Below are 19,963 nucleotides of genomic sequence, written 5' to 3' on the forward strand. Positions count from 1 at the left end.
AACAACAAAAGAGAGGCGATGTACGATGTACAGTGTGACACATGCAGACCGTTCGGACGACTGTCATCGACAAAAGCAACAACAATAGCACAGCATCGTCAGCCACCCTTTGTGCCCCCCTTATTCCACAGAGCCCACGTAACCCCCTGACCATCCAAAACATCCATGGGAGATGCAAAAATGTTGATCTATGCAAAGTCCTCAAAGGTTCTTTCTTTAACTTCTACTATGACAACAACTCTACGATAAATGTTAGTAATTAGTAATTATTATTAATGGGCTTTGTCAATAATTTATATGAAGCAAAACAAGACAGCTTAAAGTTTATAAAGGCAGCATTATCTTTTGTTTTGTACTTCAGAACTACATTTTCGTGACGTTATCTACGACTACAATAGCTTATTAATAAGACAGTTCGATATAGTCGACGGTAAACGTTAAATGTATAATTTATTAAATTAAATTGAAAGGTATAATTATTTGATAAAGCGCTTTTAACTGGTTGGGAATTATAAGACTTTGGTCCAGTTTTACTTAGCTCTGCTAAGTTGTATTATTTAAACCTATATTAAACATCATGATTATATTTGTATTTTAGCTAAACTATTTTAAAGTAAAATAATTTTCAAAATCCCCTCAAAAGTTTAAAATAATTTCAAGCTGAATAATTAGGGTCAACCATTGAATCAAATATCTTTTCTACCCTACTATCATTCAAAACACTCAATAAAATAATAAAAAATAATAAAATTTCACGTTTCTCACACATTTATTGTCATTTTTATGACCTAACAATGTACGCAAAAGTAACGATAAGAAAATTTTCCATAATAACTAAGAAAAGTGTATTGACATTACGATCATTGTTGCTTTAAGCCCGTTCGCACCTCTTAACCCCCCATAAATTAACAATCTTGCAAATGGAAATTTCCTATGCCAATCTTTTAGCTGAATTCATTTGCTTGGAAATGGAAATGAAGAAAGGTAAAAAGAATTTGGCCATAAATATGTAATGAGTCAAGTGGCTTTGAGTTCTCGTTAAAAAAGCCCAATTAAAACCAAGTGGCAATCTTGGTGGCAGATCAAGGAGTTATATTCCATATAAATCCTTCTTTTTTTAGGGGAACTGAAAAAAATTATAAAGCTCAAGTGGTTAAAAAAAATGTTTGTGTGATTATTTTGTGTATCTCGCGGGGCATAAAAGAAAAGCATTCAAATGAACTTTCCTCGCTGGTGTGGTTGTTGTTTTTGTTGTACGTGGCACAAGTGCGGCCGCATGCTCAAGCACACACCCACACACCTAAAGACAGAACCAGAAAACGTGTTGAGTGGCGAAAAATAAATAAAAATAATAAAGAACAAGAATGAACGCTTTAGTCGAGGGCCCCGACCTAAAGATACTTACTACTTCCTGTCTAGTTACAAAGAAGGTTTGAAGGTTTAAAGGTATTTTTATTTTGTTCATTTTGGTAAATATAAATTCTAAATTTCAGTCACTTTGTGTAGGTAGATATTGACAAAACCTTCTGATCCCACACAAAAACATTTCATTATCAATAAAATTTAGCGAGCTTTAGGTTTCTGGAATTGACGTAAGTTGATGTTTGCAAAACAAAATGATCTATGTTATGTTCCAACAAGTCAGTGTTAAAAAAGTATAGTTTAGATAGTGTGATGTCGTGTCGTTTAGAAAATTAGGAGATGAATGTTGATGCTGATCAATAATACATGTACATATATGCATACTTCTCAGGGCCGGAAATGATTATATTTTTCTGTTTTACGAACACAATATACCCTTCTTACTGTACGAGTACCGGGCACAAAAATCAGTAAAGAATACAAAACAAAAACAAGTCGAACAGAGATAAACCTATTTATGTCTAGCAATTTCATATTCAACCTTTTCTGCCTCTTCCGCACCCTTTTTCAGACAATGTGTTGTTTGCAAAAGTTGAGTGTTTCTAAACCGACTGTATTTTCCGCATCCCAATTTAAAGTTTGTGATTTTAAATGATTAATGCCTGAGTCAAGATTTTGTACAATGATTGATTAATTAACGTTGACAACCCAAAAAATACTAAAAAACTGCCGACACACGCACACCCTTACCATAAACACACACAAACAGTGGCGGGCTCTTTCAGTTGTCCAGTTTTTTATTATTTCTTTTTTAGTTAATAAATTGACTTCCATTTTCGTTACGGTCTTTTCTTATCCCCTTCTTCCATCTTCATGATATTATTGTTGTCGTTGCGTTTCCCACCCAAAAACATTTTCTATGAAATCTGAAACGATGGATGTGTGGCTGTTGATGTGTGTGTGGCCAGGTTTTAACCTTGATTGATTTCATACCGATTTTAGTTAGCTCAAGAAAATTTATTGTAAAGTGGAGTTGGATTTACAGAGAAAAAATATTTAAGTTAATTTGAAAATGTTTGTTTGTAATGTTTGTTTTTTAATTATTAATATTTCACAGATTTATTATTAATATTTATAATTTTCTCAACATTTTAACAAATATTACTTTTACAATTTATAATTTAATCAACATGTTAAGTTAAGCATAGCTAATAGAAATATATGAAAATCTTTCCCAATATTGGTATGGTTTTCTCTTAGTGTATGAATTTCCTTTGCATTTTACCACTGTCAATCGTGTCTCTCTCTCTCTCACCTCTTTTTCAAACCATATGTGCGTGTGTTTGCAAAGGTGTACACGCAATTAATTATGTTGACAACTGACATCAATTGAAACGCTATCGGAAGGCAATCATCAAACATTAATCGAATGTGACATTCGGCAGGCAATTCTGTACTTTGCTTTTGTTTCTCCAAGATTCACGTCTTGCTTCAGTCGCTATATACAGTGATTTTCATGGCAGTTCAAATAGTACTTTGCATGACTAACGTCGATTTTCAGGGATCGAAGGGACTGGGTAACTAATATAGTTATTTGACTATTGGATTAGGTTTTCTTTCTTCCTTAATGATTATTGATTTGAATTAAATGCGGTTGCGGTTGCTGAATGTGGTTATTTTCGTAATAGTCATTTAGAAAATTAGTTTATAAAAAAAACTAAGAACATAATAATATATTTAAAGGCAAAAACATTTTACTAAATCTCCCCAAATGATGTGTGCCCACAAAACTGTACTTATAGACGATCGCCAAATAAGTGTGCCACTACATAAATAGATTTTAACACTGGATTGTTTATACATGCGCATATAGAACATTCCCTTATCGGTTTCGTTCTCCCCAAGCGGATCGTACGACCCCAATGGGGTCTTGATACCGCTTCCAACTGCCCCCAGATGAATCGAAGACGGATCTCATTACCTGAACACGCTCGCTCGCATTGCATATTCATCGAGATGACTACCAGTTTTGGTGTGTTGCGACAGATCCCGCCAGATACCCCATATCCCCGCTATATCTGCCCGATCAACGACCTCTCCCACCCGCGCTGGAAATTCCGTAGGCCAGACAATGGGCGGCCATTCATCTTTACGTAATTTCGATATCAGAGAAGCGGCGAAGCACAAACAACAAACAATAAGAAGGCAACACAAAATTGTTTCTTTGAAACAAAAGCACGAAAAAAGTGAAAGTATAATTCAGCCACAGGGAGACTCCACTAACACAAACCACGTCGAATGGTAGGGGCAAAGGGGATTTTGGGGGGATAATAATTATGGCTGTGCCAAGTAAACTTAATGAATGAATTTAGGGAATCCTTAAGATCACTTTGTTCTCCGCTGTCCCACTCGCATTTTCCACAGATCCCACCGTCACAATCGAAAGTATCTCGGCATTTTATGGATCTACAATTGTTGCCAGATGTTTTAAACCAGTTTATTTGCCAAAGCCAATTCGAAATCTATAAAAATGTTTATTTATATACTATACAGACATTTGGTACGCACATATTTATACATTTATACGGTCCATATGTGCAGGAAATTCGATGTCGAGGCGATGCGAGCAAGAGAATATGTTTAGACACAAAAATTTAAATAAATTTTATATAAAAATCCGATAATCGTTGCCTCTGATTTTATATAAAACAATGGAAAACAAACTGTGATAAGCGACATGTGGTTGCTCTCTCAGAAAATACTAATTTGAGAATAGTAACTTAATAAATGTTGGAATAATAAATAATGATAAAAATAACTTTAATTGAGAATATTATTTAGCGATAACAAAACAACCCTTTTTTAATTTAAATAAGGAATAAATGATTAGTCGTTAATTTTAGTAAAATTACAGCTATAAAGAAAACATTTGATGGAGACAAATATTTATTAAAATAAGTCTTTAACATATTTTAAAATCTTTCATATATGCAGTTTAGTTCAATGAAAGATGTTTATACTTAAAAAAAGGAATTTAATCTAGTTTGAGAAAAATAGTGTATTCAAAAGAAGTGTTTGAACCTAACACTTTTTATTAAATTCCCACGAGACCCACTGGACCAACAAAAGCAATAGGAATAGAAACAGCAACGAGCCAAGTTAACAGGTTAACAGCCAACTGCTTTCGTTTGATTTCGTCTTTCTGCTTTGGCTGGGATCTAATTAAAAATGCATTCGAGTTGGCCAACTAAGGCGACAACGACAAACAGTGTCGGCCAAAACAGCAGTTTAACCAATTAGCATGCCCTGGCCAACTGACTACAAAGGCAAACTAATGGGAGTAATGAGAGGAGGGGGGAACCATTCGATTTGCACAGGGCCTAACCAAAACCACCACCCACTGTCACCCCATTTTCATTTTTTCGCCCGATGCGGACGACTGGCCAGCAAACGGGGCAGAAAGTATCTCAAGCAGAGCAGAGTATCTGACAGATGCGTAAGCGTGCCAGCTTTTCGAATCTTCACGCGGCACCCGAAGAAAAACTGATTTATATTAACCCGAAAGAAGCGAAGAATCTCAAATGAATTTGTACTACGACAAAGACAACGCACGTTTGATGTTGTAGATACATTCTGCCTTGTTGTTGTTGCCGCAACGCAAGTACAACAAAAAAAAACATCGAGCAAGTACGAGAGTATCTCTCGGGTTTTTCGGACGTGGACGTACCAGTACGAGTACGAGTATCTCTGGGCATGAGTATCTGGTTCCGCGACAGCGACGGCAACGCCACTCAGCACGTTCATTATAGCATTTTGTCAGATACAAATTTCAGAGTCGCTCTCGCCCCGAAAGTGTGCCTGTATCTGTATCCGTATCTGTATCTGTATCTGCTGTATCTGTATCTGTGCTGCTGTTGCTGCTGCTGCTGCTGCGGTTTGTTGCGCGATAAGCATACGGATATGTCAGTTAATTATTTGTTTATATTTCGTATTGCCGCGCGCTCTCTTAAAATGTACATACTCGCCCCGTTTATGTGCGATGTACACATTTCGTCGCCATTGATACGCGTTTATGTGGTCTAGACTCTAGAGTCTAGAGCCAAGGGGCTCTACACAAAGCGTGCTATATATATGGGCACATCTGTACCGTACATTTCGCATACGATTTTCTGCTGATTAAGGCAAAACCAAACTCACACGGACCACAATTCGCTGGAGTCTGGTTGATCGCACTGGTTGCGATTGGTTTCCAAATGGGTGCGCTGCTTTATGTTCCAAAACCTCTCAAGATTATTCTGTACATATCTAAGGACCTTGAATTTTAAGCAAGCAATGTATGTGTTCGAGGGAGATCATTTTATTTACCAATTTATATTTAGAAGGTTTTTGAAGGTATTAAATTAAGTTTTCTTTGGACTCAATGTTCCTAACCCAAATTTAAATATTTGTTTTTTTCTATAGCTTGATAGGTTATCAATTTTAGTCTAGGTTTGGAGCCATGAATTATAGTTATTTTAAACAGACTTGAAAAATTGTTCGACTTTTATGTTTATTTTCACATCGTTATTAATATTACACCCAATTAACACCCAATTTACCTGGCCATGTTACTACGGAAAAAAAGATTTACGTTGTCAATAAATCAACAATGTCAATGTAAACTGTAGTTAGATTTAATTGAAGGATTTTTTTGTATTAATAGTTATTTATTTCCCGGCTATCACTTTCAAATAAAACTTTCAGTACCAGGAGCCAGAAATGTTTAAGTTAACTTGATATCCGCATCTTTGGGGCGGCCAAGCATGTGCAACTGCCACCGCAAAGGTGCCTGCAGCAGCAACATCCGCGGCAACATCTACAACAAAAGCAGCGGCAGCAACAGCAACAGCGGCAACATGCACAGCAGCAACATGTACAGCGGCAACAGCAGCAAGTTGTGGCAGCAGTGAAACAGGCGATAAGGAAGAAAGCATAGGCGACCAATGCGAATGGGGAAAATGGCTGGAAAACCGGTGCAGAAATGGCAGTCGCCGTCTGTCTGCGTCTCCACCTTTCGCGAAAGAGTCGCTGGTGTGTTGCTGGTGCAACAACTTTGTGCAACACGGCCACTGCAGTCGCGCGGTGAATGCAGCTGAGCGCCTGATACAATGCAGCGACCGAACACCTGGAATGGGGCATCCACCTTCGGGATAGCCCGGGCTCCAGCTTCAGCTTTAGCTCCCCTCAAAGTCCCATTGCCAGTCCCGCTGCGATTCCCAAGTTCCATCTGCACTCGCATTCCCAGTGTCTCAGGTTGCGATTGCCCGCTTTCGAGGGCGGTTTTGCGGCGGCAGGGATGTTTCTCTCAGGGGTTGGGAATCCAGATATTGGTATTGGGCCCGAAATAAAAAAAAAAAGACAGTGGGTGAGGCGCGTCGTCCGCTGCACAGGAGAAAAACCCGAAAAAAGCGTACAACAAAAGCTCAGTCAAAGCGCAAACCTGTTTTGGCCACCGAGCAAAGTGAGTGAGTGAGTAAAGAGTTAAGTTAAGTTGAGCAGCGGCAAAGGCAGCAGCATTGACCCCAACTGACTCAACGACAAAATATGCCAAAGAACAGGACGGCAACAGAGGGTCAGACAGAGACAGGGACACCGACGGAGATGGATACTGCAGACTGGAGACTGGAGCCTCGAAAGATCTCTCGTATCCGAATAAATGCAGAACATGGTGCGAAATATTTAATACAAAAATGCTGAAAAGGAGTTTGGCCTGACAAAATAAAAGAAACACATAAAACCAAATACAGTGGAATATGCCCAAATGAAACGACTACTTCTTGTCGGGACTCCAAATAAGCAATTATCAAAAAATTGGGGGTCCTTTTAAAGGTATAATAAGACTTATGCATTTTTTATACAAAATCTACTTCGAATTTTGTTGTACATTTTGTGTTAACATTTACATCTAAAATATTATTAGATTTATTTTAATAACATAAGTAAACATTTTATTTTAAAAATTTCTTTTGAAATATTTTGTAAATGGGTTTCAATACAAGTTCTGATTATGTTTACTTTAAAAGATAAAATATTTGTCTCAGGATTGACATTTAATGGCTTGTAAATTTAATGCAACTTGTAACTCGACTGTAGCTCTACAACTTATATGAAGAAAAGGTATTCAGACTATAGGAATATATTTCCGAGCTAAGCAAATTTGACTTGGACTTTGTTCGAATAGCTTATTTGGTGCTCTGCTGGCAGTAAGATTCAGATTAAGCTTGGATGTTTAAAGTAAAACATAAGGGGTTTAATTATTTTTACAGAAAATTCCTTTATAGCTGAGTTAGCGTTATGGAAGTTAACCTGTACCAGCCAACTGCAGCAGACGAAGCGAGGTGAGGCCAAGTAAACCTGTTTACAGTTCAAACTTCGCATTCGATATATTCGATGTGAACTCTTTTTTGTTGCGCTGTGTACGTCTGGCAGGTTCTGGGGCTGCTGCTTCTTGTCCATTCGAGTAGTTTTAAGCCACCTACGAAGTCGAAGCTTAGGCCGGGTTATCTCCAGCTTAATTGGGTCATTCACACGCGCCACTTGCCGGCCGATAGAGATGGTTATACGGCTCCAGAGAGAGATAAAGATACAGATGGAGACTCCGCTGAAAAACACACACAACTTTTTCAGCCTAGCAACAACTTCCGGTGTCTCAAAGACGAAACGAACACGAAACTAAAGACGAGGCATACATTACATGTTAGACCACTCGAAGACGTATGCGAAGACGGAGGGCAAAACAAACGACGAAGAACGGAGGGAGAAATATATATAAAAAACACATTTGACGAGCCGGACAAATAATACTGTTTATCAAGTGAAGAAAAGCATTTAAAATGTCGGGTATGCCAGGTATTGTGCTTAAACGCACGCCTTCATCGTTATTCCATTGGAATGCAGCTGATATTAGTTAGGGAAATCTTTTAAAGTTAAATTTTTTAAGTAGCTCCAAAAAAATAATGAGGCAATATGCACTAAAACGTAACGATTAGAAATTTGCACAAAAATTCTTAACTAATCTATTTGACAGTACCTTCTAAAGACTTAAGCTCAAGTACATAGTTTGGCGGAATATAAAGATTAAATGATTAGCGTTGAAAACTCAATTCGAGCTTCCAAATTCTATAAGTTTACTTTTAGTAACCCAAAAAATGTAATTTCTTTTTTATTTTAATTTTTTAAAAAACGTTTACGAAATATTTACATAATCGAAAGAGGTAAAACCCAAAACTTTTTTATTTCTAACTCAGGTTAATTATTTGGAGTTAGTTTACTACTCCCAATAACAGAAATTCGCGATCAAAGATATTTCTCGAATTGGTTTAAAGGCAGAACATTGAAGTATCTTACAGATTTAAGTGAATGAATCAACGGTAACTCTCTCACACACTCTTCATGCTACCTACAAGGATCAAACCGAAGGATCAAAGATGAAATAGAATCAGAGAGAGAGAACGAAAAACAAGGCAAAACAAAGTCATCAGCCCAAAGACAAAAGCAAATAAATGAAAAGACACAAAAGAGACGGCCGTAAAAACTCAACCGACAACTTCTGGGTGTGCGAAAGAAAAGGCATGCATGGACAGAGCGAGATAGCGGCAATTGTACATCCATCATTTTCTAGGCGATGCAACAACAACAGTAAACTGCAGTTGCGGCTTAGGAAACTATTTGGCAATTTCAAAGCCTCGAAAAACTGGTCTTGATCTATTTTTAAAAACACAAGCCGAGCTTTAACTCAAGCTCCCTCAAGCATAAACAACATCAATCAAACGAAGTTCTACACGAAAAGCGCTTCAAGGTCTTATCAAAATAAGAAAAAAAAGCATATAAACCCGAAATAAAACTGGTTTCAAATGCAAAAACCACCCACACACAAATAAAAACTATAAACTAATTAGGCGATAAGAGTGTAAAATTACTTACCCAGAAGCTGGGCGATAATCCAATTTGATTTTGATTTCTTTTTATTTTCGTATTTTATTTCTGTTTAGCACTGATAATTGCTTGACTTTTAATACAACTGCAACAACAACAAGTACGTCACAATTTTGTTAGATGGTAAATGCAACAACAACAAGCAATAGAGCGCTCCTCTGTCTCTCTTTCTCTCTCTTTGGCTTTGTATTCGTGTATGAAAATCAAAACAAAACACGGCAAAAACACTCGGCCACACACTTAAAACTCAAAGAGAGAAAGAGAGCACAAGAGAGAGTGATCCGCTTTGCTTTTGTTTTAGTTAGTGACTTGTTGAATGTTTTTACTCTCGCCTAACGGTAAATGCTAGTGCTGCAATTTAAAAACTCTCTGTTCGTCTCAATTTAAACATAAACAATTTACAGGCGGCAATTTCCCTTGCAACATAATATCCACAGGCACTTACACACACGCACACCTATGCATATAAACGCACACCAATGCAAAGGACGCTGTTGAGGGTTGCATTTTTAGTTTAAAATAATAATATTTATTTGCTTACTTTTATCTCGCTATACACTGTTAGACAATTAAACTGTTTCGATAGCATCAAGCCGGAAAAATCAAACACAGATTCCGGACAACATTAAAAGAACGCCGCCAAAATTTTGTTTCATTGGTTTTTTTTTGTTTGTTTTTATTTTGTATTTGTGTACACACTTATCTCTTTTTTTGTTCACTTTGTATTCACTTTTCAGTTAGTTCGCTAAGTGTATTTTTTACGCGAGTTTTCGAGCTAAAACAGCGACAAAAACCGCGACGGAGCGTAAAACAACCTTTCTTTTGAACGCGAAAAAAAAAATTCACCGACAACTAACAGAAATTATCGCTTTATTAACATTTCTGTTAAAAATTATCGATTTCTTAACATTTCTGTTGAGAAGTATCGATTTCTTAACATTTCTTTTTCAGTGATGCCATATAGGTAAAAATCTGAAAATTTAATTTTCTCACGGTTCAATTTGAATTTGTAATTTGGTCCCGGGGTAAATTTCTGCAGCTGAACTGCGCACTCTCATTGTTAAGCAGTGCAGCTGCAAGTTCACCGCGGAACCGAATTAAAAGTTCAATCCAAAAATATGAAAGATAACCAAAATATCGCCTTTAAGTAATATACAATTTTGTTGGGCCAATTTTAAGATTGGGAAAAGGAAGCTCCATCTATCCACCGATGAATTTTCATTTTAATAATCTCTTACATTTTTCGGTGAAAGGTGGCAACGATGGCGTGTATTTGAAATTTAAAGCAATTCCTTTTGCCGGGCGTTTAGCGCACTTCTGACCGTTAATACAAGTATTTTCCAGGACTAAGGCTTATATTCGTAATTTAATTAATTAAAAACTTTTAAGAACCTTAAAACTTTTTATAAAATTTTAGAATCTGCCAAGAAACAAACAAAAAGGATTTGTATCAGGGTTATTAACTATATTATTACCCCACCAATAAAAAAACCATTATGAAATAAATTGTGCCTACAGGTCTTTGATTATGTATTTAGCACGTCGATATAAATAGATCATTGCTTCGTTCGATAACAATTCTCGAAAAACACTTTGGAGATAGAATTTGTTCCGTTGACTGGGTAATTTGTGTAAATACTTTAACATTTAATTTAGTTGGGCTGAGGAGCCAACAATTTACGATAACATACGAAACGGTGTCCGCTAACAGGTCTGCAGACACTTGGGAACGGCTGCAATGTAGAATCAACTATTAACGTTATTCGGTATTCGAGACTCAGTATTCAAGAATACGATATTTGGAGAAATCATAAGAAAATCGACTGGCGGGCAATATAAATAAGTTATGTATTTGTGCGTGTTGTATGCGTCTGTAGATGATGAAATACTTTCGTATGTGCTGCTGTCATGGGCCTCCTCGTCTGGTCGTTGTCATGAAACCATAAAACGGATCGGATGCGGTGCCAAAACAACTCAAAAAGCGAACACAGAGACAGATTCGAGGGTGCGGATAGGAGTACAGAGATGCTTCGATGCAGCGATGGAGGCGGTAGGTAAGCGGAAGTGGGGAATCCCCGCCTAGGCGACGGCGTCGGTGGCGCACTCCTCCTCCACGGTGATGTACATACCCTCCTCCTCGTAGGCCGAATCGTGTTTGGCCAAGATCCGCAGCAGGGGACGCAGGCGCAGCCACCACTGCTTCTTCGGTATGCGTTGACTGGGAAAAGAGAAGGATATCTGAATTAGTTTGGGTTTTATTAGAGGAAATATGCAAAATTAAATAAAAATTGAAAAAGGATATATAAGTTTTAGAAAAAACCTAAAGAGTAAAACCTAGGATAAAAGAAATCTAATATCTATACAATATGTACTTATAAGCATTTCTCAGGCAAACTGATTAATTACAACTTATTGTTCTGATAAACAAGTAGCTGATAGTAATATTTTAAAGGTTTTAAAAAACATATCTAAGTTTAAGTTTTAATGTTTAAAGTCATTATTAAAATCGAACGATATAAAAGCTTTAAGGTTGCTTTAAAAAACTGCACTCAAATTTCAAATCAAATTTGCACTTTTCCTTGTAAAAGTATCCCCTTATCTTTAACTTTCAGATTTAGGAGTGAAGATTCCCAGCACCGTACTCACTCGAAGTTGGTCTCCGCAATGAGGTCGACCAGCGGCGAGAAGCGGTACTGCCGCGACACGATTCCCAGCAGCGTGGCGGTGTCCGGGGACTTGCAGTTGACCACGCCGTTGGCGTCCACATTGGCCTTGATTTGGGTGGCCAGCCAGTCGACGCACTTGGCGGCCATCTTGGTGCCCATGTTGCGGTCGAAGGGTGTGGGCGAGCCGCCCTGCTGCATGTGGCCGAGGATGTTCATCCGGCAGGTGAAGAGGCCCTTGCCCTCCTCCGAGTACAGGCGGTAAATGAAGTCCGTGCTGTAGTTCTCGCTGGCCTTCTCGTTGCGCAGGATCAGGCCGCGGGAGACGCCCTCGGCCATCTTGGAGGCCATGTGGTAGACATCCTGCTGCAGGTCCTTGATGGAGAACTTCTCCTCGTAGATGTAGGCGGCATCGGCGCCACCGGCCAGACCGGCCAAGGTGGCCAAATAGCCACAGTAGCCACCCATCGTCTCGATGACGAACACACGGCGCTTGGTGCCCTGGGCCGACTGCCGGATACGGTCGCAGATCTCCGTGATCTCATTCAGGCCGGTGTCGCAGCCCAGCGAGAACTCTGTGCCGGGCACATTGTTCGAGATCGTCGATGGGATGACCACGATCGGGATGCAGAATTGCGGGTAGTTGTCCCGCTGGTCGGCAATCTGCCCGGCGGCATGATAACTCTCGAAGCCACCGATGATCAGGAGACCCTGGATCTTGAACTCCTTGAGGCGAGCGGCGATCTCCTTGAACTTGCCCTCGGGCAAAGTTCGCTTGGTGCCCAAGTAGGCGCCACCCTGGCCAACCCATCCGGAGACATCGGACCTGGAAATGGGTTAGAATTAGACGGGCATGAGACCACGATGGCTACAACATACCAGCCCAGCTCGCGGACATTTCCGGCAATGAGTCCCTCGACACCGTCGTTGATTCCATACACCACATCGCCCCGATAGATGGCATTTCGCACAAAGCTGCGCACCGCCGCATTCATGCCGCAAGCTGGAGCTCCAATGTGCATCACAGCTAGACGGTAGCCCTCGATTCCCTTGCCATCTGCATCGAAGTTCTCCTTGGGGGGCTTCAAGCGCGTCAACATCTTGTAGGTCTCCAGATTCCGCTCGAAGGAGCGACCGCGCAGCTTGACGGCATCCGCCCAGCGCTTCTCCTTCATGGCCTTGGCCACCGCCTGGGTGCGCTCCACGCACTCCATCAGCGGCACACGAACGGCCTGGTTGCCGTCCAGAGAGATGACCACTGGCACCGACTCCTTGGTGGCCTCCATCAGGGCCAAAGTGGCCTCAGCACCCATGCGACAGGCCTGAAAAGGGGTCATTGCATTAGTTTAAAATATGTTTGTTTAGATCTTAGTTATTGCATTTATGTATATAAACTATATTAAAAATAAAAAACACGAAGCATTTACAAAGATCTTTAATCGGCAGCCTTAAAAAATGAGTAATCGTTGAGCTAAAGGATTAACTAAATAATCGGATTTGAGTATTTCACATGCAGCTGCTGCATCGTTTACAACCAGATTTTAGATTTTACAAAATAAGGATTGCCTTAAAAAGTATGCTACAAAATGTAAACTACCAAAGAAAAGGAAATTTAGCATAAAATACTGATAAAAATTCTAATTTTGTAGGTACTACAGTAGCTAGATTAATGTGATAAACAAAAATACTCACCAAAATACGATCGAAGGCGCTGGGATTGCCACCGCGCTGCACGTGACCCAAAACCGTAATGCGGGCATCGTGCTTCAAACGCTCGTCGATCACCTTCTTCACATCCTCGGCAGTGATGGGATGTCCTTCGCGGTCCATGGCGCCCTCGGCCACGATCACAATGTTCAGGCGCTGGCCAGCAGAGCGCTCCTGTTAGTTAATAACGTATAGTGTGTTTTAAAATATATTTACAAAAATTCTGTTGGTGGGTGACACAAAAACTACAACCGCACAAACAACTTATGAAGAAGCTTGATGAATGGACATCATCTTTTCTACGATGTGTATTTTACAAATGCTTTGTCGTTTGATGTTTGAATAATGTTGAACAAAATGTGTGTCAGCGAGCTTATAAGTACAGTGCGTTTCAGAACGTTAAATTTACAGGCTTTGCAAAAGAGTCTATTTGATTAAAAATAAATGTATTTTATTTTATTAACATTGATTTGATCGAATTCAAATAAAATTTGATGAAAATGCAATTTGAACAGTGATATAATGACATAATTCTCTCTGTTTGAAACGCACTGTAACTGAATAATAACTTGAAATGTGAAGAATAAACGCACAAGTCACAGTAAGTCGATATGTATAAAATTTATGAAGATTTACAGATCGATTAGACGAGGATGAGGGTTAGTGGAGTTGGGAAAGTTAACAAAGGAACTCAGTGACATCATGAGGAGTACAAAAAACAGAGACCCAAATACCCAAACAAGTAAATCAAATAGATGTTAGAAGCCGTTTATCGCCATCGAAATTTCGGCCCATCAAAAAGGCCAAAAACAAAGCAGTAGAAATTTGGAAAATTCAAACTTTGACAAAAGATTAACTAGAAACTAATTGGATAGAGTAGGACACTTGGCCTGACCTGCAGGAGCTTGGCACAGATCTCGTCCTGCCAATCGACTGACACCGGCTCCTCGGGTATGAACATAAAATCAGCCTCTGTGGCTATGGCTGCCGATATGGCTAAGTAACTAAAAAACAAAAGATTAAGTACAAAAATGAAAAATGTTTCACAAATGCCGGGGAAGATCATTAGGGGATTGGGAGTATCTGGGGGTAAACTTAAGATTAGTTACAATATGATTTTGGGTATGCTTGTACAGACAATAACTGTGCGTAATTCATTCCGTGTCTCTGTTTCTTTTTCATAGAGAAACATTCGTGTGCAGCAAGCGGAAAATAAGAAAAAGCTTTTGTGTGGCATGTGTCGCTCTCAATAAGTGTAACAAAAAAAAATAGTGTACTTAAGAGTACTTGTGTACTACATAGGCATTAATTTTGAAACTAAGCGACGACAGCTGCATTCAAGTTTAAAACTTTGTCTACAAACAGGAACCATATTCTCGATTAAAGATCATTTAAATTTGCAGGTTATCTGTTTAAATAAGATTCGACTTTCTCGATTCGATACTTGATCGATTTTATGAAAAACTTTATTAACTAATTCTATTAGTGCAATTTTTAGTATATTTTTTAATGTACCCTATTTATAAAGATTTTTAAAATTTTAATTTATATGGTTAACCAATTATATTCGAAAAATTAGCTTTACAACAAGAACTGTTTTAAAAATGAGAAATCGAGAAAGTTGAATCCATATTTAAGGATAACCCAATGCAATTGACTATTTAATCCAGAACATTTTCCCTGATACTATAACGATTTTTCGCAGTGCAGATGGAATGGGAAATAGAGCTGCATCTTGCCTGGGCCAGCTGGGAGCAGAGCCTGTCTGGCCAATCGACCTTGGGCGGCATTTCGGGAATGAATATGAAATCCGCCTCGCACGCCAGTCCGCCCACAAGAGCTAAATAGCTGCAAAAATATATTACAAAATATTAGTCAAAAGGGGTTGGGTGGAGTTTGCTGGGAGATGGGCTGTGGCATGTGGAATGTGGACATTAAGATCGATCGACAGGGTACTGGCATCGAACAAAAAAAAAAAAACAAAACAGAAATGTGCGAAATGATCCGACATTCAACAGATTTCCGTTTGGGCTTGCCTGTTCCAACTTAAGGACAAGTCGATCGGGCCAATCTTGTGGCGGCGGATACTCGGGCAGAAAGACGTAGTCTGCCTCGGAGATAATGCCAGCTACCACCGGCAGATAGCTAGGGATAGTCGGTGCGGGCATTAGCTAAAATCCCAATTAATCACTGACACTTAGGCTAATACACTCCCCCCTCCACTTTGCTGGCACATTTCCTGGGCATTCATCCACTTACCCGCAATGACGACCCATGACCTCCATGATGAAGGTGCGCTGGTGAGAGTAGGCGGTACTGGAAATGGCATCGATGGCCTCGATGATGCGATGCAGGGCCGTGTCCGTGCCGATGGTCATGTCCGTGCCACAGAAATCGTTGTCGATGGAGCCCACCTGTGAATAATTATAGTAATTATACCATAAGTAATAATTCTTAAGGAAAATGCCCAAATATCTTACCAATCCCACGATATGCAGCACATTGAACTTCTCCTGCTGCTCGGTGGTAATGGTTTTGTTCTTCACCAGCTCATCCAGGAGGCTGGACCACTCCTGACGGAACAAATTGGCACCGGTGAGGGAGCCATCGCCTCCGATCACCACCAAGTTGGTGATTCCATGCTGGATCAGGTTGTTGGCGGCCTTCAAGCGACCCTGACGCTCACGGAAGTCCTGGCAACGGGCGGAACCAATGATGGTGCCACCACGGTGGATGATGGAAGAGACTGAGGCCCAGTTGGCCTCCTGGATGCAGTCGCCGCCATCGACCATTCCCTGATAGCCCTCGCGGATGAAGTAGACCTTGGCGGGGAAAGATATGAAATATATGTTGAAATTGTGTAATCCAGAAAAGAGATTTCTTTATGGTGCATGACATCATCAACACCATTTAACATGAATCATTAAAATTTGATAACTAAATTCGCGAGAAACCATTAACAGTAAATTTTATATTGCTTTAAACGTAAATCGTATTGAAACATTAGAATGGTAAAAACCATAACTATTTGCAGACTGAGTATCCGACAAAATGCAAAAAATTACACTCCTCTAATGATGCATAATAATTTTTAATTTATTAAATATAGATAGATAATAAAATATAATAATAATATAATATATGTATGATAAGTTAAGATACTCTTGGTTTAATTGATTTATTAATTGCTTCATTAAGTATCTTTTAAAACATTTCTTCAAATCCAATAAATAAATATTTTTGTAAAGAATGTCTACTAAAAAGTGAAAAAATAAAACAAACAATAATGATGCATAGACACATTTGATTATTTAGATTAGATTACTGATTATTAGGTGTGATTCCAAACAAAGCAGACTTTGGAACACTAAAGACAAAAGCACATTTTATTTGTATAGGATATATGTAGCTAACAAATTGCCTTTCGACGCGTGTCATAAATTTCACTTTTATTGACCCCCAACAAATTGAATTCAAAGAAATGGATTTTAATCAATTTCAATGAACCGCAATTGAGCAATTATTTGCATATTTTAGAGGGCAAAAACTACCAAAAAAAAAACTTCCCTATAACATTAAAGAACTTATTTGAAAAGGAAGACAAGCCGAAAAGAAAACCAAGAGCGACAACAAAAAACGAAACAAATTGGCCGAAATAAATCGCATGTGAGAGTGGCCCGAAATAAACCCAATGTCAATGTGCATATATACTTATATACTCTTGATTTGTCGCGCCGAAGAATTTCTTTTCGTACCGTTTAGAGATTATCTAACTGGCTTAAAAAACCCTATCGCCATGGTTCAATGGCTGCTGCTGGTGCTGCTGCGGTGCTGATAAGCAAATTACCAGGTGTTTTACGTAAATTTCTGGGTTCATGTGGGGTTGCGGGGGTGTGTAAAGTACTTGACAGAGGTCACCACTCACCTTGCAGCCCAAGTAGATGGCCATACGCACACAGGCCCGCACGGCGGCATTCATGCCCTGGGAATCCCCGCCGCTGGTGAAGACCGCCAGTCCTTTGTCCTTCTGCGAGCCGCGGGCCAGGAATCGTTGGTTAATTTCGGAGTTCATTTTTCTATTTTATTTTTATTTTTTTTTTTTCCTCCCACTCTATTATCTGTATCTCGGATATAATAAGGGATATATATCTCACAAGCACACACGCTATAGGAAAAGGGACCTGTTAAGCACTATCTATCGGTAGATGGTACTTCCCGATTTTTAACTATATCTTAACCACACAGCTGGAGCTGGGCTATTGTATCCAAAATGGGCTTTAAATACTACTACTGCTCCTTGCCGTGGCTTTTCAGTGTCTAGCGATGTATGTACATTCACAGGCGGTATTCACAAGTTTCGCTTTTGCTTTTGACGTTTCAAGGTGACCTTCAGGCCCAGACGCATACACAACACACACACGGACACACGCACACAGTCACGGGCTGGCTGTAAGTGCGTACTGATGCAATGCAAACTCTGGGTGGCTTAAATCCTCCCACGTTCTCGTCCCACCGCGATTTCTTCACTTTTTACGGTTTTGTGTTAAAACTTGGATGGTATTATCTGTTATGCACGGACTTTTCGCGATTAGCAGCGGGCGGAAAATACCGTTTCAGTAATTTGTTTACCTTCAGGCCACAATTGTTCAGCTGTTGATCAGCTGATTGCGGTTGGGCGAGTAAAAGCTTTCGCGAGCTTTCACCGCTGGGTGTGGGTTCATTTTGGAGCTGTTATCGGTGGGTGTGAGCGATATATCGAGTGGGGGCACTTTGAATTTTTACCGTTTCTTAGCGGGTTTTAAAAGGGGAGCGGCTTTTGTAACTAATATGGTGTAAATACTCTAGCTTAAAAATCATTTAATTAATGCATTTTAACTAGATATGGAAAAAATATATGAAAAAGGAATAAATCAGTCAAACTTTAATCATAAATCCAAATTTGTATATTGCTTTGTAATTAAAACAGAAAATATGAGTATTTTTATCTCTTAGTGGAAATTATATAGAAACTTTTATATTTGACCGAACTTTTGAACGTTAATCATCATAATTGAAGTAAAAAAACTAGATCTTTTTATATTCTATCTTAGAATATTGCAAATTTGTGATGGTTTTCAAAAATGTGGTGTTGCTTTAATATTTGGTTTTACTTTCGTTAAAATAATAAAACTTACATAAGGCCTGACAGGGTGCACAAAATCAATAACGTCTTGCATAGTTCTCAAACACTTTCGTAGATCCTCAAGGGATTTACCGCATTTCCTTTTTGATTCAGCTTTCTTCTTCTTTCTAGCAATACTATTAGTAAGTTTTTTAGAATTTATGAAGTCATTATAATCTTTTGTCAGAAAATCCACTGGTCGGTGTCGTCCACATGGTTGCCTAAATGCGTTATCCTTTCTATTCTCTTTACCAGTGCTATTGTCCTTTTTATCACCAGAATCACTGGACTTTCTTAAATGCAGTTTCATAATTTGTTTGCTTTTTAAAAAAATAATTTCTTTATAGCTGTGAAGGAATCGATTGAGGTTTATTTCTAAATAATTAAAGACTGTACACACAATTTAGAATTGCCTAAATTATCGTCCAGATGACTTCGTGTACACTGGTGATTGATTCCTGGTAATGCGAGCTGATGGGGGAGAAATATTTCAATATGTTTCGATTGTTTCCTGTTCTTACCTTTCGGTTAAGAATGGGACCTTTGTTTAGATTCCCTGGTAAAGAATTCTTTGTTTGGACTCCATGAAATGGGCGGACTTCTGGTATCCCCCCATTAAATTCCAAAAAACTTAAAAAACAATTAAAGGTTATAATTAAGTTATAAAACAGCTACTTACAAGGGCTTAAATTTAGTTAAAACTCGAAATTTGTTTGAATGCATGCCAAATTAAATTTTGCCTACTAAATGTTGCACATTTTATTTTTTTTTTTCAATTTTCTAAATTTTTCCTATACATTTTTGGACTTTTGTGACATGTTTGCACAGGGAAACTTTAATCGAAAAAGAAAATTCGAGAAAAAACGCATTTTGTTGGTTTTTTTGTATTATTTATTTAATTTTTTGGTTTTTTTGTTGGTAATTAAGAAACTGTAATTTCAATAAACTTAAATATTCCACTCATACATCAATCTTTGCCTCTGTTATATGCATACAATTTACGCCTACACCCGGTAGTTTTAATCTGGTTGTCATTTACTCTGTTTCATGAATGTATTGCAGTTTCACAATATTATTATTTTATATGTTCTTGGGA

General features: G+C 38.7%; 2 protein-coding genes across 7 annotated transcripts in view; both read right to left on the reverse strand.

Annotated features, from left to right (window-relative positions):
- Positions 1-10,156, reverse strand: part of LOC108144344 (neurogenic protein mastermind) — a 74,065-nt gene extending 63,909 nt beyond the window's left edge. Inside the window, exons 1-2 of one of the 3 annotated variants that reach the window (XM_041707487.1) lie at positions 9,878-10,156; positions 9,325-9,421 (exon numbers count right to left, since the gene is read on the reverse strand). The gene's annotated coding sequence lies outside the window, so the exon portion shown is untranslated. Of the gene's footprint in view, positions 1-9,324; positions 9,422-9,781 lie in introns of all 3 variants that reach the window. The other 2 variants (XM_041707488.1, XM_041707489.1) reach the window with 2 other exon arrangements.
- Positions 10,157-10,838: 682 nt separating this feature from the next.
- On the reverse strand, positions 10,839-19,605 carry LOC108144324 (ATP-dependent 6-phosphofructokinase). Of its 4 annotated transcripts, none has more exons than XM_017269026.1 (12): positions 19,547-19,605; positions 19,389-19,497; positions 19,268-19,338; positions 18,881-19,214; positions 17,632-17,733; positions 16,187-16,528; positions 15,966-16,120; positions 14,602-14,710; positions 13,692-13,880; positions 12,879-13,321; positions 11,983-12,825; positions 10,839-11,554 (listed from the first exon to the last, which is right to left on the reverse strand). In XM_017269026.1, the coding sequence occupies exons 1-12, from the start codon at positions 19,588-19,590 to the stop codon at positions 11,416-11,418; spliced, it is 2,880 nt and encodes a 959-aa protein (XP_017124515.1). In that variant the 5' UTR covers positions 19,591-19,605; the 3' UTR covers positions 10,839-11,415. The 4 variants fall into 4 exon arrangements, with proteins under 4 accessions (XP_017124515.1, XP_017124514.1, XP_017124516.1 ...); XM_017269025.1 differs by lacking the exon at positions 14,602-14,710 and adding an exon at positions 15,446-15,554; XM_017269027.2 differs by lacking the exon at positions 14,602-14,710 and adding an exon at positions 15,743-15,851.
- Positions 19,606-19,963: the final 358 nt, after the last annotated feature.

This window comes from Drosophila elegans, unplaced genomic scaffold, assembly GCF_018152505.1.
Source record: "Drosophila elegans isolate 14027-0461.03 unplaced genomic scaffold, ASM1815250v1 contig_183, whole genome shotgun sequence".
NCBI lineage: Eukaryota > Metazoa > Arthropoda > Insecta > Diptera > Drosophilidae > Drosophila > Drosophila elegans.

Coding starts and splice junctions, on each gene's coding strand:
- LOC108144324 (XM_017269026.1), bottom strand. CDS start 19,590: ATGCATTCAAACAAATTTCGAGTTTTAACTAAATTTAAGCCCTT. Junction 19,339..19,388: donor GTCCCATTCTTAACCGAAAG/GTAAGAACAGGA, acceptor CTCCCCCATCAG/CTCGCATTACCAGGAATCAA. Junction 14,711..15,965: donor GTCATGGGTCGTCATTGCGG/GTAAGTGGATGA, acceptor TTTGTTTTTTAG/TTACTTAGCCATATCGGCAG.